Consider the following 24111-nt stretch of genomic DNA (forward strand, 5'->3'; position numbering starts at 1 on the left):
CCGAATTGCCCCTGACTCAGGAATGGAAACCTGTTCACTCCCCTCCTCTGAGACCCAGGAGTCTGGGCCCCCAGCCCCCTCCTCCCTCAGACCCAGGAGTCCAGGCCCCCAGGCCCTTCCTCCCTCAGACCCAGGAGTCCAGGCCCCCAGCCCCTCCTCCCTCAGACCCAGGAGTCCAGGCCCCCAGCCCCTCCTCCCTCAGACCCGGGAGTCCAGACCCCCAGCCCCTCCTCCCTTAGACCCGGGAGTCCAGACCCCCAGCCCCTCCTCCCTTAGACCCGGGAGTCCAGGCCCCCAGCTTCTGTAGGGTCACAGGTCACCCGTTCTGTCTCCCGCTCCCCCACCCCCACCCCACCTCAAAGCGAAGCTCCGGGCGGGAGAAGGTAACCGAGTTTATTCACAGTGTCATTCACAGGCAGCCCCGCGCTCCCGGGCGGCGCATCCCGGCCGAGAACCCGAGTCCCTAGAAGGCGGGCACGGCTTCCGGGGCAGGGGCCCGCTCCGGCTCCCCGTCCCGCGGCGGCCCCGCCTCGTCCAGCCCCCGGCGGCCCTTGCCGATGGCCAGGCGCGGCCGGCCGCGGTTGAGGCCGTCCAGGAGCGCGCAGGCCTGGCAGAGCGCGCGGCTGGCCAGCGCCCCGCAGCGGGAGCAGGCGCCGGGGGCCGGGGGCCGCGCGGCCGGGGCCAGCGCCAGGCGCTCGGCCGAGTGCACGAGGTCCAGCACCGCCGACGGCCGCGCCGCCTCCAGCAGCTTGAGCAGGTGGCGCGCGTGGCCGCGGAAGGCCTCGGGCGCGTAGACGCACTCCTCGGAGAAGTAGTCGAGGCGGCGGAAGTGCGCGTACAGCACCACCTCCTTCTGCGAGGCCAGCTGCAGCGGGCGGCAGCGCGGCAGGGCGCCCCCCTCGCCCGGCGAGCCCAGGCCCCCGCCCCGGGCCAGCCGCGCCGCGTCGCCCCGCAGGAAGTTCATGAGCACGGTCTCCGCCATGTCGTCGGCGTTGTGGCCTGGGGGAGAGAGATGGGACGTCAGGCGGGGGCGAGGAGGTGGGTGCTGTTGGTCGGGGAGACCCGGGGGCAAGGGGAGGAGGCGTGGCGAGTGGTGTGCACCGAGTGGGTGACTCGGCCACGGAGACCCCTCCTTCCGAATACTGTGGGGCGGCCAGGACCCAGAGAGAGACAGGGAGCAGGCCGGCGCAAGGGGTGCAGGTCTTGGAGACCTGGGTCCCCGTGGTGCAGTCAGGACCCAGGGAGGTGGGGAGGGGGCGTGGGGAACGGCGGGGAGGGCGAGACAGGGCCATGGAGACCCCGGGGCGCCGTGGGGCAGCCAGGTGGAGGCTCAAGGTGGACACACCGAGAAACGAGAGGGGACACACACAGGCTCCGTGGAGCAGCTTGGGGGTGCCCTCAGTTTCCACCCACTTATTGCAAACCAGGCCCTGTGCTAGCCGCCCTTTCACCTAGTGAGAAAAGTGCTTCAGCTACAAAGATCTCTGCAGCCTCAGTTAAGAGGGTCCTTCAGACTGCACAGGAGGAGTCACGATGGCATTTAATGGAGAGTCTCCAGTGAGCTGACACAAGTGTCTCTGGGGATGCAGATCCCGGTGTTTAGAAAGACCAGGGAGAAAGTGAGGGAATATTTACACAACGGTCACCACAAAATTTAAGCGAAATCTCTACCTATTCCACATCTTGTCATCTTATACTTGAGTCTAATAGCAAAACACTGGTCGTCCTAGGGCTTCCCAAACTGGCCCTGCTTCCCCTCCTCAGGGCCTTTGCATGAGCTGTTTCCTCTGCGCAGAACACCTCTCCCACCCCTGATTCATCCTTCACGTGTCACCCACGCAGCCTTCAGGGCTCAGCTCACTCAGGAGACGCTTCCTCAATCCCCACCTTTCTCCCTTCACTAGGTCCTCCTGTTACAAACTTGCAAAATTTGTGCAACTTTCCTTAGTAGCACTTGGGTTATAATTAAGTATGTCAGAAATCAGCAGGTGCAGAGACGTCTGTCTTGTGCATCATCATAAGGGCAAACATTTGTATAATGTTTACTGTTTTCCAGTCTCTGAGGGCTTCACACATAACTCAGCTAATTCCCAACAACACCAGGACCTAGACATTACTAACATCCCCATTCCACAGAAGAGGAAACCGAGGTTAGGTCATCTGCTCGTGGCTATGTGGCTCGCGTCTGGTACACAGTACATGGTCAGTAATTATTTGTTGAAGTAACGGTTGGGACAGAGTAAGAGAGTTATCAGAGAGGAAAAGGAATTAAAAGACACCGTGCATTTCAGACTATCGATGGTTTCTGATGGGGGATAGCCCTTCACACCCCTTCTTTTGTGAATGGAACACAAAGAATGTCATTTTCTTAAAAATGCAGGGAACAATCTCAACAACAGAAAACCAACAACCCAATTAAAAAACGGGCAAAAGATCTGAAGAGAGATTTCTCCAAAGAAGACATATGATGGCCAAGAGGTACATGAAAACATGTTCAACATCATTAGCTGTTAGGGAAATGCAAATCAAAACTACAATGAGGTATCACTTCACTCCAGTCAGAATGGCTGTAATTAACAAGACAGGAAACAACCAGTGTTGGAGAGGCTGTGGAGAGAAGGGAACCCTTGTACACTGCTGTTGGGAGCGCCAACTGGTGCAGCCACTATGGAAAGCAGTATGGAGTTTCCTCAGAAAATTAAGACTAGATCTACCATATGATCCAGCTACCTCACTGCTCGGTATTTATGCAAAGAACTTGAAAACACAAATGCATAAAGACACATGCACCCCTATGTTCATTGCAGCATTATTCACAATAGCCAAGACTTGGAAGCAATCTAGGTGCCCACCAAGGGACCAATGGATAAAGAAGGTGTGGTATATATACACAACGGGATACTACTCAGCCATAAGAAATGATGAAATCCACCCATTTGTGACAACATGGATGGACCTTGATGGTATTATGCTGAGTGAAATAAGTCAGAGGGAGAAAGCCAAATACCATATGATCTCACTCATAAGTAGAAGATAAAAACAATGACAAACAAACACATAGCAACAGAGATTGGATTGGTGGTTACCATGGGGGAAGGGGGAAGGGAGGAGGGAGAACGGGTGATTGTAGACACATGTTTGTGGTGATGGATTGTAATCAGTCTTTGGGTGGTGAACATGATGAAATCTACACAGAATTTGAAATATATTATGATGTACATCTGAAAGTTACATAATGTTATAATCCAATGTTACTGCTATAAAAATTAAAATTAAAGTTAAAAAAAAAGCTGCAGAGAACCACAGCCCTAGCCCATAGGGAGTACCCCTCCACCCTCCCTCGCCAGTGTGCTGACCAAGATGACAGCAGTGACTCAGAAGCTTGACACGCCCATCCGGAAGGCCTGCACGTAGCAAGTCCATGAGCCTTCCGTGGGCACGCACACCTGCTCCTCCCTGAGACCCTCCACTCAGGGCGCACCCAGGCTCTCCTTCACCACTTCTCGGGCACGCGCCCCAGCCCCCTTTCACGGCCCGCCCCCTCGCCCGCGCATGCGCCCGGCTCCCTGCCACCCCCATCCCGCCGGTCCCGCTGCGCGCCTGCGCTCACCCGTCACGATGTGCGTGGCTCCCGCGAGGCGCGCCCCCTCCTCCAGCGCCCGGCGCCGCAGCACACCGCAGAAGGTGCAGCAGGCGCGGCTGCGGCCGGAGCCGGCCGTGCTGCGGGCCACGGCGTCCATCGTCCAGCCCCCGAAGAGGTCTGCGTAGGCCACGACGGTGAGCGGGAGCTCCCAGCGCGCCGCCTGGCGCCGCACGGCCGCCAGCGCCGCGTCCCGGTAGCCGCCGATGCCCTCGTCCACGGCCACCAGGCGCAGCGAGATGCCCAGGCGCGGCGCCAGCACCTGCAGCACGTGCGCCAGCACCGTGGAGTCCTTGCCGCCCGAGGCGCCCACGGCCACCACGGCCCCGGGCGGCAGCAGGCGGCCCGCGACCACCGTGTGCAGCACCTCGGCCTCGAAGGCGGCGCAGAAGCAGGCGCCGCACAGCGCGCGGCCCGAGCGCGGGCGGCGGAGGGCGGCGCGCGCCTTGTGGCAGGTGGCGCACTGCGGGGCTGGCATCGCGGGGTCCGAGCGGGGCAGGAGAGGTAGGCTTCTCCTGGACGGGGAGAGAGAGGAGGTGGGTTACATGTGGATTCCGGATTGAGGGCTCGTTGCCTCCTGGGAGGCTGCCTGGATAGCGCCCCTGCCTGAAACAAACCCAGGGCCAGGTGGTGCGGGTGCACTAAGCTTCTTGCGGAGGTGGGGGTTGGCTAGATATATGTTCTGGCTTAAGGAGGCTCTTGCCTCCAGGAAGGCTTCTTGGATTGCACTCGTTACGCACCAAGAAGAGAAGAAGCCTATGAAGTTAATTTCGGGGGAAAGAGACGGAGAGGTAAGTAAGTCATACCCAGAATTAGGTTGGATCCTGTTTAGAGGGATGGGGGTGCGTATGAAGGACCAGTTTTCACAAGCTCCAAGGAGGCCACCCCTCTTACAGCCCTTATTAGAGGGACAGGGTGAGATCACTGCCTTGGGCCTCCAGGGCTGTTCAGAGAGCTTGGGAGGGGTCAGTGATCTAAGGACAGAGGGAGTCCAGGGGACTGCAGCTCTGTTAGCAGAAGGGGGTCGAGGGGCAAAGACCAACTGGGTCTTTGTGGATCTTTTTACTTTGTGGGGCTGGGATAGTGTCTCCAGGAATGGGTCCCCACTGCATCCTCTGAGATCACCGTCTCCAGGAGACCAACTGGACTTGCTTCTGATTTAGGGGTCAGGGTGGGGGAGTGTGGGCCTCCATCCGTGGACTCAACTCTCCTCTGGAGTCAGAATCTCCCGCAAGCTTCTGTGGCCTCATCAAGACATGGATCAGCCAATCCTTGGCCCCTTTCTGTTCCCTGCCTCCTACGTCATCCCAGCTCACTCAGCCCAAACTCCAACCCTCCAGCCACACGCTCCTTGGTCCCACCTGCCTGGTGAACCCATAAAAACCCACCAGGCTCAGTCCCCTCCCCAAGCCACCATCGCCTCCAGCCTCTGAGCAGGTCACCCTGCTTCTACGATTCACCAAAATGTGTGGAATCATTTTCTGTGACTTTATGTTTACGGTCTGTCACTTCCTGAGGGCAGGGGCCAGTGCCACTCAGATGTCTAATGGGCATCTCAAAACCCAGGTTCCTGATTCCTCTTCCCAAACCTGCTTCTCCTGCAGTGAAAGGAAGCCCCATCCTTCTCGGTGCTCAGGCTGGAAGCCTTGGGGTCCGGGACCCCGGACTGCCCATTCTCTCTCCTCTTCTCACTCTCCCTGTGAGTGACCCCAAGTGGCAACGTCGAGTCCCGACCTTTCCTGGAAATGCCCACTGAGGAGGCATCGCCTGGGACATCCTCAGATCTCAGACCCCAAGTACCCCACTGGAATGCAGCAAATCCTGTGTGACTGTAGCTTCCAAAGAGACCCAGAAGCCAACACTTCTCACGGTCTCCACGGCTGCCACCCTCATCTGACTCACTATCTCTCTCCTGGAATATGGCAGGAGGCTCCTCAGTGGTCTCCCTGCCTCAACCCCCCCCACCCCCCCACTCGCCACTATTCTCCACAAAGCCAGCAGGATCCGGCCCTGTCTTCTCCACATCCTCCCATGTGTCTCCTCTCACTTTAGGAAAAGCTAAGGGTCTGTGAGGCCCTATGCAATCTGGCTCCCTTTCCCCACTCTCCCTCAGCCATGCAGGCGTCTACTCTCAAACACCCCAGGAACCCTCGAGTCTGCAGGAGTTTGCACTGGCCCTTCCCTCTGCCCAGGGTGCTCCCCCATCACTGGGCCCAGCAAGCAGCCTTCAGGACCCATGCGCTGTCACAGCTGAGCAGCGCCCCTCGAAATCTTTTCTCCCTCTGACTTTTGACTTAATCGTCCCTCTTCCCTCCTGGCTTTTCTCCTGCCAAGTCTGCAGTCTCTTTTGGAGAGTTCTCTTCCTGGTCCTCAGGTCCTGCCCAGCTCACTCTCCTTGTAGGTGACTCTGAATCGTGAGGTCCACCCAGCTGGTCCTCCAAATGCCCCAGTGAGGAACCCGGCTGGTCCTTCTCTCAGATCCCAAGTGTCAAAACTGACCAGCATCCCACCCACTGCTGCCCACCTCCACCAGCAGAAACCTGCTCTTGCCCAGCTGTTCCTTGTCTCCTAAAAACACCACGACCTTCCACCCAGCTCCCCAGCAGGAAGGGACCCGATCACCCTGAACTCATCTCTCCTCTCCCCCCCATTTACAGTCACCCCGGACTGGGAGTCCACCTCCCGAAGGAGGAAGACCCAGCAGGAGATGAGTCTGTGCAGGTTATCAGACACTCATAGGCCATGATATGGAGTGTTAATTTTATTCAGAGGAGATGGGAGCCATGGGAGGGTTCTGAGCAGACAAGGGATATGATCTGACTTAGGTTTTAAAAGGATCCTTTTGGCTGCTGTATGGGGAAGAGACTGCCGGCGGCAGGGGCAGAGGCAGGCGGGCCACGGAAGGAGCTATGGCAATAGTGAGAGATGATGGTGGCCTGGACAGCGGTGGCGGCAGTGGGAGGGGGAAGAAATGGTGGAATTCTGGATCATTTTGAAGGTAGAGTCTATAGGACTCGCACAAGACTCGGATTGGGTTGGAGGGCTGGGTCATGAGAAAAGAGGAACAAGGAATGATTTGCAGGTTTTGGACAGAGCACCTGGGAGGATGGTGGGGGCATTCCTTGGGGGGGGGGGGGGGGAGGCACCAGGAATTCCATTTGGGCATGTCAGGTTTGAAGTGCTTAAGCGTCTTCCCCTGAAGACGTTATGGACCCCAGGCTGGGTCAAGCGCCTCCTCGTCTCCATCGCAGCCTGACCACGACTCTACCTGTCATGGTGACAGGCCTATCTCCCCTGCTGTCCTGTGAGCTCCCTAAAGGCGGGGACTGGGTCGGCCTCGTCCACCACTGTCTCCTCCCAGCTGACACAGAGCTTGGCACAGAGTTGGCGCTCAGTAGATATCTGTAGCATGAGGGAATAATAAATACTGCCGGAGGACGGGATGCCGACCCCTGGGATGCTTGTCAGAAGGGTGGATAGTGTGTGATATCTTTCTATCCGGACACAGGTTCTAGGGCAGAGTTGGGGCCTCCTGACCGTCCCCAACTGGAGGCGGGGGCAGGGAGATGGTCGAATCCCGGTTTGGGGGTGGGGAGTGGGCAGGCAAGAGGTCGGACCAGTGTCCAAAGTGAGGATCCTGGCCTGAAGGCCTCTGGGATACAGGTGTTGGGAAATCACAGACGTGACAGTCACCACCCCCAGAGAGACGCTCAACCCTCACACAGCACCGCAACAAAGAGCGGGCGCCCTCGGACCGACCCGCCGCGGGAGGAAATGCTCACCTGGGTAGAAGGCGACGCTGGGACGTCCACGCTGCTTAACCCGCGGAAGCCTGGGACGGAAGTGGCTCCGAAGACTACGACTCCCACAAGGCCTTTGGGGCTGTCTTGCCTACGGCTCCCAGAACCTCATGCAACAGCTCCGCCTGAGGCCCTTGTGATTCCTGGGCCAGCGTGGCCTACAACTCCCCGCAAGCCTTGCGGCCCCCTCTCGCGCTCTGCCTACCACTCCCAAGATGCATTGCTCCGTTTCCCTCCTGCGCCTGCGCAGGCACAGACGCGGCGGAGCGGAGTGTGGTTTCTTTGCTGTGGCAGCCTGCTGGCCCTATGTGGGCTGTGTTCAGATTATCTGCTTTTGTGCGATTGTTATAGGCTTTTAAAGGGTTTATAGAGCATATAATGTGGTCGGGTAGCGGGTGGGAATTGAAGGTGGGGGTGGAGGTGTTGATGGCGTCTGTAAAAGCGGCAGTTAGCGCGTGCGCAGGGCAGGGAGTCCTGAGGTGGGAGTTGGGCGTGTTTGCGCACGTGAGCGTGTCAAATGAGAGGGAGCAGTGTGTGAGCTGAGGTCTCTGTGCTGTTAGTGTGCTGTATGCTGAGGTCAGCTGTTAGTGATTTTGGAAGAGTCTCCTTGTGCCAGGCTGGCCGTGTGTTAGGTTCTGGTGACACAGATGATGTCACTGTCCTCTGAGCCCCCTGCCTGGTGGAGGCTCTACCTTTCACGTGGAGGTGGAGATCGGGGATGGAGGGCAGGTGAGAAAAGTCTTGACGGCACCAAGAGACCCTAGAGACTGACTTCGGAGACTGAGGGATCCAAAGGCTAAGACGCCTGAAAGCCAGCAGTCCCTGGACCTGGGTCATGGAGACGCTGAGTTCCAGTAACCCAGGGACATCCAGACGCTCTAGACGGAAGGGTCCAAAGGCTTAGATCCCTCCCCCAAACCCAGGACTCCAGAGGCCTGGAGACCCAGACTTAGACCCTCAAGACCCAAGCAGCCAGAGAATCAGGGCTCCAGAGACACCCCCACCCCAAGACCCAGGGACCAGGAGACTCTCCCACCCGCACACACTGAATGCCAAGGGCCCTGGAGACCCCTGAAACTAAAATCTGGGGTCCAAGGAGTCCAAAGACTCAGGTCTCCCCTAACTCAGGTGCTTTCAAAACCATAGCTGAAAGGTCCTCTAGATGAAGAGACCAGAGCCTCAGAGATCCCAAGCCTGAGAGGTGCAGAGCCTCAGCGTGTGTGGGTTTGTGGCGGGTGATGACATGAGAGGGATGTGACAGGCACTGTGTAGCCTGTGTTTTCCCCATGGTGGGGGGACCATGATGCCTTAGTCTCAGATTAGATGACCTCGGTGAGGTCATCATTAAGGGTCATCACAGGGCAGCTCTGGTCATCGCTGGCTTGTTGGTTCATTTGTTGAATGGTCATTTCCTAAGGTCTCCGTGTGCCAGGCTGGCCCTGTGTTAGGTTCTGGTGACACAAGTGAAGTCATTGTCCTCTGAGCCCCCTGCCTGGTGGGGGTGACAGAGACACAGTCAATATGGGGTGAGAAAACTTGACGTGGAGTTTTAGGAATTCCAGGAGTTCGATCTCAATCCCTTGCCAACCAGGGCATCAGGAAAAAACAATTCAACCAGGGGTGACTATGTGCGAACTTAACCACTCAGCCATGGAGCGGGGCCCCCATGATCCCTGTTCTTAATCTTAGTAATGTGTTCAAATGTTTCTGTTTGTTGCATCGGAGCATTTTCCTGCCATAACTTTTTGCATCCTGCCAGGAGTAGAAGTCCACACACTGCATTTTTGGTTGTTGTTTCCTATATCTTATTATGTCTGGAACAGCCCCCTCCCTTTTTTTCATGACATTGATTTTCTTTTTTATGTGGAAGAGAATGGGCCAGCAATATTACAGAATGTCTGACATTCTGTCTTTGTCTAACTGTTTCTTTCACTGTCCTATATCCCTCGGCTGGCCCTAATTTCCATTCCTATGGTTATCGTCCTAGTTCTGGCTACATTCTCTCTCCCGTGGCTTCTCACACTTGCTTCCTCCCAGGGTTCCCCAGCTTCATCCTCATTTCCTGTCACCTCTTCACCATGCTTGCCCTGCAAATAAGGACAGATACTTGTTGCTTATTCCTGACTGTAGCAGCAGCCTTCTAAGGTGGCCCCCAATGATCCCCACACCCTAGAATTCACGTCCTTGTGTAATCTCCTCCGTGTGAGTGTGTGCCGGACCTAGTGACTTGCTTTTGTTTTTGGTGGGGAATATTGTCGCTGAGCTAACATCTGTTGCCAATCTTCCTCTTTTGGCTTGAGGAAGATCGTCCCTGAGCTAACATCTGTGCCAATCTTCCTCTATTTTGTATGTGGGATGCCACCACAGCATGGCTTGATGAGTGGTGTGTAGGCCTGCACCTGGGATCTGAACTCATGAACCCCTGAACTCTGCTGAAGCGCAGGGCGCGAACTTAACCACTATGCCACAGGGCTGCCCCACCCACACCCCAGTGGCTTGCTTCTAATGAACAGAATAAAATAAAGGTGATAAATCTTACTTCCAAGATTATGTTACAAAAGTCTGTGACTTTTGCCTTGTTCTTTCTCTTGTTCTCTCTCTCTTTCTCACTTTGATGAAGGCAGATGTCACGTCATGAGCTGCCCTGTAAAGAGGCCCATCTTCTGAGAAACTGAGAGTGGCCGTCATCCAACAGCCGGTGAGGAACCAGTAGTTATTTCAACTACAGCCTCCGCTGACATCTAGATTACAACCTGTGAGAGACCCTAAGCCACGGGACCCAGCTAAGCTGCACTTCACATCCACTGAATACTTCTCACTGAAGAGGGAACTCTCCTGTTTCAGTCCCAGATATGCCATTCTGCTGGACGTCATTGGCTTTTGCAAACTTGGTACCGATAAGAAAGAATCTTTCCTCTCTGGGCCTGCAGAGACCCTCTGACCCCCAAAGCCTAAAATGTTTGCCATGTGGCTCTTTGCAGAAAAACTTGGCCAATCCTCGCTTTAGAGTCAGGCACTTCTCTCTGAGCCTCAGTTCTTCAGCTCTTAAGTAGGAATTATAGTAGTACCGCCTCATATGTGACGTATAACAACGTTATGAGAATTAGATGAAAACAAGCATTCCTGATCAAACCAGCTCTGAATCAGCACCACGGACAGCACCAACGTCCTTTCCTGGGGATCCCCAGGAGCCAGGTATGTCCTGGGCAGAGGGAGCGCCCCCTATGGGCGGTGGTCTGACGCCAACTGGGACAGAGGTGGGGTTGGTCAGGAACACAGCACAGAACTTGGTAGCTGGCAGAAAACCTCCATCTGGAGAGAGAGTGAGTGGGATTCAGAACATCATACCTGAGAGTCCTGCAATTCCCAGGGCACCAGGATCACCTGTGGAATTCACATCCCCTGTGACTGCCTGAGAGTCCCTACCATGTCTACGTGGCCCAGTCCTCCCTGAGACTCACCTTCCATTCCAGAAGAGCAAGAGCCCCTCCTACCCCAGCCTGAGCTTCCCCAACACAGCCTCCTACCCGATAGCACTGGAATCGTCAGGAAACCTGTCTCCCAACCAGATATTGTTCTCCTCGAAGGCAAGGGCTAGATCTCTCATATTCACCCCTTTACTGGAAACCTGAAGGCACAGGGTACATGATTGTTGAATGAATGAGTGAATGAATGAATGAAATTTCCTCCCTCACCTCATGGGACGAGTTGACAATTCTTCCTTCTCATGTTAACAGAAGCTTCCCATCTCCAAGCCCAATGAAACCTGGGCGACAAAGACTGATAAAGTGGCTCCCGGTGCAGGCGATGGTGCATGAGACAAGGAAGCTGTGTGGTTTGGGCAATTCGCTTGTCCGCTCAGGACCTCAGTGTCTTCTTCAAGTTGGAGAAATGGGACTAGAAGGTCCCCCAGCTCTGATGGCCTGCCAGTCATAGTTCCTCTTTTACACACAGTTAGATTCTCTGTGTTTTCCCCATGTCTCTCCTCCCTATTCTTCTGCTTTTTTTTTTTTTTTTTGTAAATTTGGGACAATGGAAAACAGGCATGGCACGGCCACACCCTTCTGCCCACAGGTGCTGCAGCTGCCCCTGCAGAAGGAGAGTGAGCGGCTAGGACAGGGGAGCCCGGGGTGGGGGGTGGTGGCGGGGGGGATGGGGCTGCAGGATGCAATTCCAGCTGAAAACGCAGGAAACGGTGATGGTGTGGGAGTGCCTGTACATGCTCAAAACAGGCACCTTCTTTCCTCAGGTTTTGGGTCATAGTTCTGGGAAGAGGATCATACGGGATGGGCAGGATCATGAAGCTGAACAGAAGAAGACAGATTGTAATTTTTCTATGTATGCAAAGTTATCAGAAATGCATGTGCAAAGCCAGAGTATTAGAGGCAGCATGCTCAGATCATAAAACTACAGAGCAAAGCGAGGAATCAGTTGGCATTACAGTGAGGCTGTGGCTCCTTGGAGCGAGTTGGGTGTGGGGCTAGGGAGGAGGATCAAGGGGGAGGACCTGGGTACCCCCGATGTTCTATTTCTTGGAGGGTGTTCATTTTGTGTTGAATAGCTGAGCTGTTCTTATGAGGGCACGTCTCTGTATGTGTCTTATGTTTTCCCCCAAAAAGGTTTCAAGAAAACCGACATGGTCTGAGGAGGCGCCACCTCCCAAGATGCCCGCCACTTCCTCCCAGCCCTCACCACACAGTTGAAAAGAATCTTCTGTGAATTCAGGTGCATGTCTCTTCTCTCGTGAAATCCTCACCATCCTGAAGGTGGACGACTCCCAGGCTGGCGTTCCTCGCTCTGTGTCTCATGCACACTGGGACTGCTGGGAGCAGAGCCCGCTTGGGCAAAGGCTCGGAGGCCAGCAGACCTCGCCGTGCTCTGGAGCAATGAGCAGAATCATGGCCCCATGAGCCACCAGCGGTGAAGAAATCCATCCTTTCGCCCAAACACCTCTGACAAATGGGGAAGTTTCTGCCCCTTTCGAAATCTTCCCCTTCCCTTCTATACTTTCTTCCCTTCCAAACCCCATTGTGCAGAGAATCACAGCCTCACTTTCCCGGGCATCCTCCGAGCTGGGCTCCCCTCGACGTCCCCGACTTGTGCTAACACAGGGAATCCTCGCCTCCATCACCTGAGTGTTCCCTTTCTCCAGTCCTCCTGACACTGAACCTCCAACTTGGAGGGAGAGTGACACCCCACACTGCCTATGTGGCCCCCATCGTGGCTCCTGTCACAGGGGACTCCAGCTTCTGGGCCACCTATTGTCTCCCCACTGGGCAGTGACTCAGGGCTGCAAACCAGGGCTGCTGTGAGACCTCGTGAGCGGAGAGGGGACGCCCACTATGGTGATGCTGAGGGAGGAACGTCAGTCGGCTTCCCTCATCTCTTGGTTCCCTGAGTCCCTCCCCTGGCTGGAATGACCTTCACAGACAGAGTCAAGGGGTCTGGCCAGAAGGGACCCATTTTCACTTTGCAGAAAAATGACCCCAAAGGGGAGGGGCATTGGCCAGAAGGCAGGAGATGGGGCTCAGGCCCTGCATGGGGTGTGAATTTGGGTGAGGCTCTCACCCTGCCTGGTCCCAGGGTCCCCAGGAGTGGATGTGTGTGGAGGATTGTTGACTCCATGGGCTGTCCTGGCCCTGACAGTGTCTGGGGTGAAGTTCCTCCTCTGAGGAGGGTCACTGTTCTGCCCTCACCCTCAGCTTCCTGTTGGAGCTTTCTCTAAATCTTGCAACTTTTGGTTCCTGAGAGAGAACCCTGAGAAACAGCCTTTCTGGTTACACAAATAACCAGCTCTCTGTGCATGTGACAGGTGGGGCGCTGGCACTGTCAACCCCAGACATGCTGCTGCTGCTGCTGCTGCTGGCCCTGCTCTGGTGGACGGAGGGGGCCAAGGGCCAGAGGGTGCCCTTGCAGGATTACTCACTGCGGATGCAGGGGTCCGTGACTGTGCAAGAGGGCCTGTGCGTGTTCGTGCCCTGCGATTTTTTCTACCCCCGTGATAGCCGGACGGTTTTAACCTTTGCTCATGGCTACTGGTTCCGGGAAGGGGCCAGAGTATACCAAGATGCATCAGTGGCCACAAATGACCCAGATCGTGAAGTGAACGAGGAGACCCAGGGCCGCTTTCACCTCCTTGGGGACCCCCGGACCTACAACTGCTCCCTGGACATCAGAGACGCCAGGAGGAGAGATGAAGGACAATACTTTTTTCGAGTGGAGAAATATTCTTACAAAAGTAACCAGCTTAATTTGCGTGTGACAGGTAAGGCGCTGGCTCCTGGAATCACCACAGAGGAAGGACATGGGGTCCTGGGGCAGAGCAGGGATGGGACTCTCCATCCTGGGAGGGGGTTGGGGATAAAACAGGTCAGGGCTCAGAGGCAGGAGCTCGACCAAAGCCTGAGGCTTTTCTCAGGGCTGCTCCTCAGACCCTCCCTCCTGATCCCCGTGTCTCCCCCGTCTCCTCACCAGCCCTGAACCACACACCTGACATCCTCATCCCGGAGACCCTGGAGTCTGGCCGCCCCAGGAACTTGACCTGCTCTGTGCCCTGGGCCTGTGAAAGGGGCACGCCCCCCATCTTCTCCTGGACATCGGCTGCCCTCACCTCCCTGGGCCCCAGGGCCCGCCTCTCCTCGGTGCTCACCCTCACTCCACGGCCTCAGGACCATGGCACCATCGTCACTTGTCAGGTGAAGTTCCCTGCAGCTGATGTGACTGTGGAAACGACCATCCAGCTCAACGTCACCTGTGAGTGCTGGGCCAGGATGCCCAGGTCTCTGATGGGGTCCTGAGGCCAGTGGGGATGGGGGTGTCAGAGTCTCAGACACTGGCGCTGGGTCTCTGAAATCAGGTTGCGAGGGAGTCAGGAGGACACCCATCTCCACCCTACCCCCATTTCTGCAGCCCCTGGGGACAAGGACCAATGTCCACCCAGCCCTCCCACTGATGTGAGTCCACCATGTCTTTCTACCTCAGACTCTCCACAGAACTTGGCCGTAACTGTCTTCCTGGGAAACGGCACAGGTAGGAAGGAGCCCCCTCCCAGGCTGTAGGGAGCAGAGCATCTTCCAGGTCAGGAGAGGGCTGGGTCCTTGCCTCACCCTGGACTCAGCCCAGTGGTCAGAGAACCCCTTGTAAGTGAACCCAGTCATTTTCTATCCTCAGCCCCCATGACCTCTGTGAGCAGTTGTCCTTATCCACCCCTCACTCCCTGCAGACTCCTCCACCCACCTCAGCTCCACAAGGAGAACACAGCAGCATTCACATGGCAGATGCTGCCTCTGGAGATCCCAAATCATCAGTTTTCTGATGACTCTTCAAGCTTCGTATTTTTGTTTTCCCCCAAAAGTGCTTATTTAAGTATTTTTAAACAGGTAATATATTCGCATGGGCAAAAATTTTAGAGCAAGTGTCAGTCCTTCTCACACCCAGTCCCCTGCGGGGAAGTGACCAGTGTCCATACACTGCTCTGGTCCTTGATTTGTCCACCTAGCGGGTCTACGTTGTCCTTTGACATCGGTAGCATAGACTGTCCTCATTCTTCTCCAGGACTGTGCTGTATCCCATGGCCTGGATGGATTCCAATTTTGTAAACGTCTTCTGTTAATGGACTATCATAGCTTTAATTTTAATCTACTAACAGACACACTGCAGTGAACAATCTTGTTTCATCTTTCACAAGTGTCTCTGTCTATGTCTGTGGGATAAGTTCCTAAAAGCAAAATATAACTGTTTCATATGTTCTTTCCAAATATGAGAGATATGGCCAAGTTGCTCTGCACTGAGAATGGACAAGTTTACATTCCCACCAGCGAGGGGTGAAGTGTGTGTTTTCCTGCACTTCAACTTATGTCTGTGTGTCTGTCATTCATCCTCCTTCTGCATCCTTCCTCTTTGGATATGTTTGTCTCTCTGACCCTCTGTCTCTTCTTCACCAGCACCCACAACCCTGAAGAATGCATCATCTCTTCCAGTCCAGGAGGGCCAGTCCCTGCGCCTGGTCTGTGTTGTCGACAGCAACCCCCCTGCCAGGGTGAGCTGGGCCCGTGGGACCCAGACTCTGAGCCCCTCACAGCCCTTGAACCCCGGGGTCCTGGAGCTGCCCCAGGTGGAGTCGAGTCACGAAGGCGAATTCACCTGCCAAGCTCAGCACCCTTGGGGCTCCCTGCACATCACCCTGAGTCTCTCTGTGCAGAGTGAGTGCACCAGTAGTTTGGGAAGGGCTGGAGGAGGAGACAGCACCCACCCCACCCTCACAGTCCACCCAGCATCCCCCTGAGCTTCAAAGGGGAACTCAGCCCTGGTCTGTGCTTAGATGTGAGGCCTGGACATTCCCTTGGACTCAGAGTGTCACTGTCCTCTTCCTGCCAGGCCAGGGCTGTGGGGTGAGGCAAGGGCTGAGATGGGCAAGTCAGGGAAGGAGGTGGGTGTTGGAGGAGAGGGGCGGGGGCCTGGACAGGTGTGTCTGGGGACAGGAGGTCCTTGCTTTGAGTTGCCAGGATGAAGGTGAGCCCAGTGAGTCATTCACCATGGGCACAAAATTGAAGGAGAAGCAAAAAGCATCAGCAATCAAGAGAAATAATATCAGAATGCTATATTAAAAAAATAAAAATGAATCCAAAATAAATGCCATGGTGAAAAGAGTGTCAGCATTTTAGATACAAACAGGCTGCACCCAGCTGTTCTATGACTCACTCTCCTCCCCCTGACCCACCCCCACCCAGTCCTATGTCTCTGTTTTTGTATCTGGCAAAGGGACCAAAGACTCAGAAGTTAGGGTCCTACAGGGAGTGGGAAGAAAAGAATTGGGTCTCTCAGAGGGGAATCACCAATAATCCAATCTGTCTGCAGGAAAAGCGAGACCTTTATCAGGAGTGGTGCTGTGGGCTGTCGGGGGAGCAGGTGCTAAAACCCTTCTCTTCCTGTCCTTCTGCATCATCCTCATCAGGTGAAATATGACCCTGGGGAGGGAGGGAGAGCCCTAGGGTGGGAAGGGCAGGCAGCCACGGATCCCTGAATCCAGATCTGGAGGGACTGGGTGGGTCGAAAGCCTGAAGCAAGGACATGAAGGAGGTCCCTGGCACCTGGGTGAGTCTGTCACAAACCTCTGCCCCACTGTCCAGGAGTGGGGAGCCTGTGTTCTCAACTCTGGGGTCTCTGGAAGAGGACCACCCCGTCCCACCTCAGTGACCCACTCCAACCCCTTCAGAGAGAACACAGGAGGGGGTCAGTCTGCCCACTGCACCCTGAGCTGAAGGGCTTTCTGGTCTCTTCACTCAGAGTGAGGTCCGAAAGGAAGAAAGCAGCAAGGTCAGCAGCGGGCATGAAGGACACAAGCATGGAGGGTGAAAATGAAGTCACGAGTTAAGTCTCTCAGGTGAGCGACCTGGGTGACTCCACATCCAGCATCCTGCCTGAACACCTCCTGCAGGATGGCCCCCTGGATTGCCCCACTCAGCATGGCCAAATTTGCTTTCCTCATCTCCTCCTCCTCATCCCACAAAGCTGGATCCCCATTTTGCTGACAGCATTACAGCTCCCTCCTCTTTCCTTCAGGCCGTGTACAGAGAAGTTATCTTCTCTGTATCCTCCCTTTCTTCTGCTACAGCCGAAAATTCAACAGGTCCTTTCCATTTTTCCTGCTAACAACAGTTAGCATCAGTCTCTTTCTCTCTATCTTGACTCCCATCATCGCTGAGGCTTCAGGATCTCTTTCCTGGACCCCTCATCTCCCTGCCTCTCATCTCCCTTGCCCTACACAGAGCGATTATCTACAATCCATCATGGTCCAGTTCTTCTGCATTTGAACATCTGTTTGCCCCCACCATCTAGAGCAGAGGCCGGCAAGCTTTTTCTATCAGGGCCAGATGGTAAGTAGTTTTGGATTGTGGGTCTTACAGTCTCTGTGGGAGTCACTCAGCTCTGTTATTGGAGCATGAAAGCAGCCTTAGACCAGAGGTAAATGAATGAGCATGGCTGGGTTCCAATAAATCTTTATTTACAAACACAGGCAGTGGGCCACATTTCACCCACAGGCTGTATGTAGGTTGCTGACCCCTGACCTAGAGAATAAAACCCAAACTCTTGAGCCCGCAGCCCTGCATATTCCGGTCTCTCAGCTCCTACCTCTCCAGAAGGGCCGGGGTCAGGGTGAGGAGAGTGAGGCACTCACCTGAGATGCAAAACTTAAAATGATGCCAAAAATCTCGGTAATTGAGATAATGCTGTAACAGACTATTTTCAAAAGTTGAAATTAATGAAAAAAATCTACGATGAGCAAAATATCAAAAATCTACGTAATGACAGGATCAGGAGACTGGAGTTAATTAATAACTATTTAAGATCATAACCTGGTAAAGAGAAATTGTCACACATGGCAGCATTCTCAGTTGAAAATGAGAGAGGAGGAGAAATAGATTTTGAAAATAATCTCTCTGCATTCACTTGCAGTAAAGCCAGGAAAGCGAAATTACAATAAATTTGGGTACACACAAAATGGAAAATTATAATAGATTTGGGTACACACAAAAGCTTTAAACTTAAAGTAATCTTTTAATACACACCACATTTCAAGTCTCCAGTAATATTTGAATTATTTTAATGTTCGGGAGAAAATTGACCATTAAAAATACATAAAACCACATATTTGAAGCTCATATTTTTTCTTCTGCCTCAGGTCTAATAGGTTCAGAAGGGCACTCTTACTTATCCTGGATTATTTACATTTTTCATATTCTGTACTTGATGGGTTTTTTAGCCTTAATTTTGATTTAAAAAATCTTTCAATAAATGCTATTTTTCTCAATTACCAAAGTTTTTGACTCCCCTTTTAAATTTGCATTTTTGGCAAACGCCTCACTTGCCTCGCCCTGATCCCAGCCCCACCGTCTAGTCTACTTCCTGCCACTCCTCCTGCCTGCCACTCTTTGCTCCATCCAAGTGGACTTTTCATTGCTGTTAACCAGAAGGAGACTTGTGCTTCTGGGCCTTTGCATGGACTGTTCAGCCCTTGTCTAATGCTCTTCCCTCCCCATTTGGTTGGAGAGCAACCAGCAATGGGACTGCCAAAGAGGTCCATGGACCCGGAAAAGTGAGATACTTGTAGTTAAGGAAAGAAGGGCTGTCGTTTATGGAGGCCATGCATCTGAGTCACCTGCTGCTGCAGAGTCCAGAGAGGTGAGGACTGAAGATGGCCATTTGGATTTCACTAGCAGAGGTCACTGGTGTTCTGGATAATAGCACTGTGGGGAAGTGGTTGTGTGTGTGTGTGAATCTTAATTTGAACGATCAAGAGAGACTGGTAGGAGCACAAACATTAGCAATTCTGGTGAAGTGTCAACTTGTCAGGGGAGCAGCAAAAAGGATGCTCCCCAGGGGGCACCTGTCACTCTCCTCTATGTGAGTCTGTATTAGCTTCTTGTTGCTGCTGTAATGAATTCCCAGACATTTAGCAACATCCAGCAATGTAAATTTGTGATCTCACAGTTCTGGAGGTCACAAGTCCAAAATGGGCTTCACTGGGCTGAAATGAAGGCGTTAGCAGGCAGGGCTGAGTTCCTTCCGGAGGCTCCAGGGGAAAATGCATTTTCTTACCTTTTCCTTCCTCTAGAGGGCGCCTGCATTCCTTGGTTCATGGCTCCTTTCTCCATCTTCAAGGCCAGAAGTATAGTATCTTCAAATCTCTCTCTACTTCCTTCTGTCACTTGTAGAGACTCTTGTGATTACATTGTACCCACCCAGATGATCCAGGAGACTCTCCCCATCTCAATATTCCTAATTTAACTCCATCTGCAAAGTCCTTTTGCCATGTAAGTTAAAACAGTCATAGGTTCCAGGGGATTAGAGTGTAAACATCGTTGAGGGGCTGTTTTTCTGCCTACCATGGGGATATAATTTCTTTGACTGACTTCTCCTCTCACAAAACTGTGAGCTTCCCAAAAGCAGGTGCCAGGCCTGAATCGAGGCCCTGTGATTCTCTCTCACCTACTGAGTTCTTGTCTAGCATATCATATTTCACAATTAGATAGTTATTTGTTTAACTCATTTTTTTCTGCCTCCCTCAATTAAAGAGTAAGCAGTAAGAGGTCAGAGTCTGTGTCTGCCATGTCCATCTCAGTGCATCCAGCACCCAGCTCAGGGCCTCACATGCAGGGGGCCTCAGGCTTTAGGGTCAGAAAGAACTGGATTGGATCCTGGTTTCATCAGGAAGTTTGAGCATATGGCTTTCTTAGTTCAACCTCAGTTTTCATATCCATAAAAGGGAGATAATAATAATATTTTCCCTATTGGGTTGTTGTGGGAAGTCATGAGATTAGTAAGCACCAAATAAAGTGCTCACTAAGTATTGAATATTCGAGGAAAGCATGAATGACAGAGATCTCAACAAAGATGTTGGGGAGGGGCAGCGTGGTGGCACAGCGGTTAAGTGCACATGTTCCACTTTGGCAGCCTGGGGTTCACTGGTTCAGATCCTGGGTGCAGACGTGGCACCACTTGGCAAGCCATGCTGTGGTAGGCGTCCCACATATAAAGTAGAGGAAGATGGGGACGGATGTTAGCTCAGGGCTAATCTTCCTCAGCAAAAAGGGGAGGATTGGCAGCAGTTAGCTCAGGGCTGATCTTCCTCAAAAAAAAAAAAAAATATGTGTGGGATGAATTGATGTAGGAATTCATCGGCTTTCCTCCTGGACCCTCCCTGCATTGTCCTGTGCCTGCTGTTCTGCTCTGACTCCTGTCTCTCTCCCTCCACACAGGGTCCCCTGATGGAATCCCAGGCAGGCAGCCTCCCAGCCTACCCTCCCACAGGTGTGCTACCCCCTTCTCAGGGCAGCAAGAAGAGCTCCATTATGCAAAACTCAGCTTTTGTGGGATGAACCATGGACACCCGAAGGAACAGGAGCTCACTAGTAGTGAGTACTCGGAGATCAAGACCCACAAGTGAGCATCTGCAGAGGCTCAGCACTGGCTTGAGGGAACACAGCCCCTGATGAGAAAAGAAAAACTGAGGGACTGATTCCTGTAGAGTTAAAATCCCTGTAAATAGAGGAAAGAATATAGGCTTTTGAACCAAAGCGTTTCTAGTTATAATCCACACTCTGCCCCTTTACTAAGTAAGTGACAGACCAACCCCTACCTATCTGTGCCTCAGTTTTGTGCTGTGTGAAACATGGATGAGAAGCCCTACTTGGAAGTTCACGTTGAGAATTCCAGGAGTAAAATCCTCTCGGAACACCTGCCACAAAATGTATGCTCAACATACGCTGGATCCCTACGTTCTGAACAGAAAGGTCCTACTGAGAGTTTCTCCTGCCTCTGGATGAGACCAGCACCAGAACTCAGAGCTTTCATGCTGAGATCCCTCCTGCTGGCATGTCCTCCCCACCAGGCGTTCGACTTCCTCTGTCTTTGAAAGCCAAGCTCAAGAGGTGGACTTCTGGGTTGAGATGGGAAACTCAAGCAGCATCTCATGATCCTCCCCTATAGAGACAAACCAAACAAATGAGGAAGGTTCCCAAATGATCACATGACCATCTGATGGATGAAACTGCCTCATCCCAAAATTCACTTTCAGCACCCAAACGAAGAAAGACTATATCACAGCAGTCACTTCATAAGGTAGACTTGATGGAAAGAAATCAAAAGATTGGATGAGGCATTAAAACTTCCCTACAAATGGACCCCATCCATTTATAACAGCACCCAAAAACATAAAGTAGCAAGGACAATTTTTCTTGTTGATCATGCAATACATCCACTCTAAAAAATACAGTGTATTGTTCCATATTGACTTAAGGTAATCTAGTCAACCAACATATATATGGATGTATAAGTATGTCTATATATACACACATAAACTGATAAGTTAATTCTAAAATAACATGGAAATGTAAAGTATCTTGAATAGCAACCATTCTTGGAAAGGAAGAAACAGCTGAAGAAATCAGACTTCACTACAGAGTCATCAAGAGAGTGTGGTGTGGACAGAACAGAGTCCATAAATAGACCCACACATTACTCACTGTCACCCGAACAGCACCCAGATTGTTCAATTGGGTAATGAAGGACTTCTTAACAAATGTGATAGAACAAGTGGATCAAGATTTGGAAAAAACAAACCTTATAAATCTTATAATTGGTTTATATAATTGGAATCGTGCAGATGTACTCGTGGGTTATTTTTTTTTCACTCAGTATTGTATTATTTGAGATTCATCCATGTTGTGAATGTCAGTATTTTATTCCTTTATTGCTCAGTAGGATTCAGTGTATCAAACCTTGTTTACTCATTTTTCTGTTGCTGCACATTTGGTTTGTTTCCAGTGTTTGGTGGTGATGAATACAGCTACTGTAAACATACTTATACAAGATTGTGTTCACGTAGATTTTCATTTCTCTAAAGTTTTGGGGGCAGGGCTGAGATGGAGACAATGAGGTCAGAGTCACACGTTGGGAGCTCAAAGGTCTCTGGGACATCCCCATGGAGACCAGCATCCAATGGGCAGCTAGAGAGATGGACGGCCTGGGGCTCAGGAGGAAGGCGGGGACTGGAGATGAACAGTGGGAACATCAGGGGGTCCGATAATCCTCATAATGAATACCTGCCGTTGTGGGTCACAATGTGCCCCCCACAAAAGATATATCCGAGTTCTCACCCCTGACGTCTGTGAAGTCAATTGTATTTGGAGACATGTTATTTGCAACTGCAATCAAGTTAAAAACGAGTTCAGACTGGATAAGAGGGGCTCTAAATCCAGTGATTGGCATCCTTACACAAAGAGGGAAATTTGGACACAGGCACATGTAGGGAAGAAGACCATGTGACAATGGAGGCAGAGATTGGAGTTATGATACCACAAGGCAAGGAATACCGAGTCTTGCCAGCAACCACTAAAGCTAGATGAGGCTGGGAAGGATTGTTCCCTAGAGCCTTCTGAGGGAGCATGGCTCTGCTGAAACTTTGATTTTTGGTTTCCAGGCTCTAGGACTGTGAGAGAATAAATATCTGCTGTTTTCATCCACCAAGTTGTGGTAATTTGTCACAGCAGCATTAGGGAACTAATACCTTTGCTCGGCACCTTCTGCGCATCAATTCCTCACCTGTCCTGTCTCATTTGATCCTCACAGTGTTTCTGAGAAGGTCAGTCCTGTCTCTATGTCATAGAGGAGGCTCAGGTGAGATGCTCAAAGCCACACAGGCCAGCAAGTAGAGGGACCAGATAAATCCAAGTAGATGGCCCCAATGGCACAAGGGGGCCTTAATCAGTGTACCCTGGGGGTTTGCCTCGTGTCCAGGCACTGTCCTAAAGGCTTTGCGAGCATTCAAACATTCAAACAGTTCCTAAGAGCAGTGGTGACCACAGCTGCTAGGCTGGCCATTCATATTTCCAAAGGTTCAGCCAGGGAGGTGTCTCTCTCTCTCTCTTTTTCTTCCTCCTTCCTGCCCTCTTTCTTTCCATTCTTTTTTTCCATTCCTTCTTTCCTCCTCCCTCTCTCCTTCCCCAGCCTGCTCTTGGAGGAGAAAGAAACAGACCTAGTGTTGCCCTCTCTTTTTTATTTGTCTGTGCCCAAGTCTGAGTCCTGCCTGGACACTGTTTCTTCGCTATCCACTCCCAAGGGCAAGTCTATTCCTGACCTGTGATACTGGGTGAAGGTATTTTTGTGTATTTTCCTCACCAATGACAATACATACATAATAAGCACCCAAGAAATATTTTAGAAACTTAAAAAAAAAATCATGCAGTTGCTTGAAAACTCTCTGTCTCCAGCCCAGGTCTTTTTTCTGACCCCAGCACTTTCCTAACTGTCCTGATGTCTTCTATAATGGCATCTTCAATGTTCCCCATCCTGCTAGACAGTGAGCCCGTGGGGACAAGTATTGGGTCTGTTTTGGCTCACAGAGCAGTTCAGAAGATTATGTTACGTCCCAGAGAAAGCTCTGAGTCAGGCCAATCGGTCCCCAGGAGGCAAAGATGAGCAAATTCAGAATCTACCACTTTCATAGCCAGCAGCAAGTGAGCCTGCTCTTGTCCTGGAGGGAGAAATGACCTCGTCCCTCAAGGTTTCTCCCTCCAGTCACAGCCCTGAGAACTTGGCCACGTAAGGAGCATTTGCAGCATCATGTTATGGACAGACCCAGCAAGACCTGTAGGAGTGGGAGGGACTCAGGAGACTGTCTTTCCCAACAGGTGGTTTTGTTCTTATTTAATGATGTTGAAGTCCTTGGAGTCTTCTCATTAAATTGTCCTTTGCTTGGATAGACAAGTATCCTGTCACTTGTGATCGACATATTACTGTATAAACCTGGAGCATTCGACTAATTCCTCATCAGAAAACCAGGAAGATTTAGTGAAGAGAGAAACCCCAAAACTGATCATTCCACAACTCCATTTTCTCACTGCATGCTTTGTTTGAGGAAGTTGAAAAAGAGATGACTGGAAGGAAATGATACTGTGGGAAAATACAGCTTGTTTTTTTTTTTTTTTTTCATAAATCCATTGGCCTTTCTTCCTTCTAACAACAGTCAGATTTTGGTTACCTCCCTCAACTCCTCCATGTGCCTCTAAGGACCTGGACTCCAGAGTGTGGGATTCTTGTGTGAGCTTCATCAGTTTAGGACATTCAGGATGGAAATTGGCTGAGCAATGCTGTTGTAGAGAAAATGAGTTT

The 24111-nt window shown here is 52.3% G+C and overlaps 2 protein-coding genes across 18 annotated transcripts; one reads left to right on the top strand and one right to left on the bottom strand.

Annotated features, from left to right (window-relative positions):
• Window positions 1–375: 375 nt before the first annotated feature.
• Window positions 376–7555, bottom strand: CTU1 (cytosolic thiouridylase subunit 1). The gene is made up of 3 exons (XM_070498854.1): window positions 7423–7555; window positions 3611–4155; window positions 376–999 (listed from the first exon to the last, which is right to left on the bottom strand). Exons 2-3 carry the CDS (start codon window positions 4116–4118, stop codon window positions 464–466), a joined length of 1044 nt encoding a protein of 347 aa, XP_070354955.1. The 5' UTR covers window positions 4119–4155; window positions 7423–7555; the 3' UTR covers window positions 376–463.
• Window positions 7556–10064: 2509 nt separating this feature from the next.
• On the top strand, window positions 10065–22461 carry LOC123281039 (sialic acid-binding Ig-like lectin 13). 17 transcript variants are annotated; one of them, XR_011498503.1, is made up of 9 exons: window positions 11695–11765; window positions 12060–13705; window positions 13915–14193; window positions 14422–14469; window positions 15384–15641; window positions 16297–16393; window positions 16726–16822; window positions 17208–17315; window positions 20199–21809. XR_011498503.1 is itself a non-coding variant. In XM_044758852.2 (7 exons), exons 1-6 carry the CDS (start codon window positions 13282–13284, stop codon window positions 16811–16813), a joined length of 1194 nt encoding a protein of 397 aa, XP_044614787.2. In that variant the 5' UTR covers window positions 13143–13281; the 3' UTR covers window positions 16814–16822; window positions 20199–22461. The 17 variants fall into 17 exon arrangements, 5 of the variants coding, with proteins under 5 accessions (XP_044614787.2, XP_044614785.2, XP_070354951.1 ...); XR_011498509.1 differs by lacking the exons at window positions 11695–11765; window positions 17208–17315 and adding an exon at window positions 10065–10635 and having other exon boundaries at window positions 15384–15478; window positions 20199–21806; XR_011498502.1 differs by lacking the exon at window positions 11695–11765 and having other exon boundaries at window positions 13143–13705; window positions 14350–14469; window positions 20199–21808.
• The last annotated feature ends 1650 nt before the right edge of the window (window positions 22462–24111 follow it).

This window comes from Equus asinus, chromosome 26 (assembly GCF_041296235.1).
Source record: "Equus asinus isolate D_3611 breed Donkey chromosome 26, EquAss-T2T_v2, whole genome shotgun sequence".
Classification (NCBI taxonomy): domain Eukaryota; kingdom Metazoa; phylum Chordata; class Mammalia; order Perissodactyla; family Equidae; genus Equus; species Equus asinus.

What these genes read in the sequence shown, in the direction of transcription:
- CTU1 (XM_070498854.1), bottom strand. Translation starts at nt 4,118, where the DNA reads ATGCCAGCCCCGCAGTGCGCCACCTGCCACAAGGCGCGCGCCGCCCTC. An exon ending in AGCCACGCACATCGTGACGG is followed by an intron (nt 1,000 to 3,610) that starts GTGAGCGCAGGC and finishes TCTCTCCCCCAG; the next exon opens with GCCACAACGCCGACGACATG.
- LOC123281039 (XM_044758850.2), top strand. Translation starts at nt 13,282, where the DNA reads ATGCTGCTGCTGCTGCTGCTGCTGGCCCTGCTCTGGTGGACGGAGGGG. An exon ending in GCTTAATTTGCGTGTGACAG is followed by an intron (nt 13,706 to 13,914) that starts GTAAGGCGCTGG and finishes TCTCCTCACCAG; the next exon opens with CCCTGAACCACACACCTGAC. An exon ending in TTCTGCATCATCCTCATCAG is followed by an intron (nt 16,394 to 16,725) that starts GTGAAATATGAC and finishes CTCTTCACTCAG; the next exon opens with AGTGAGGTCCGAAAGGAAGA.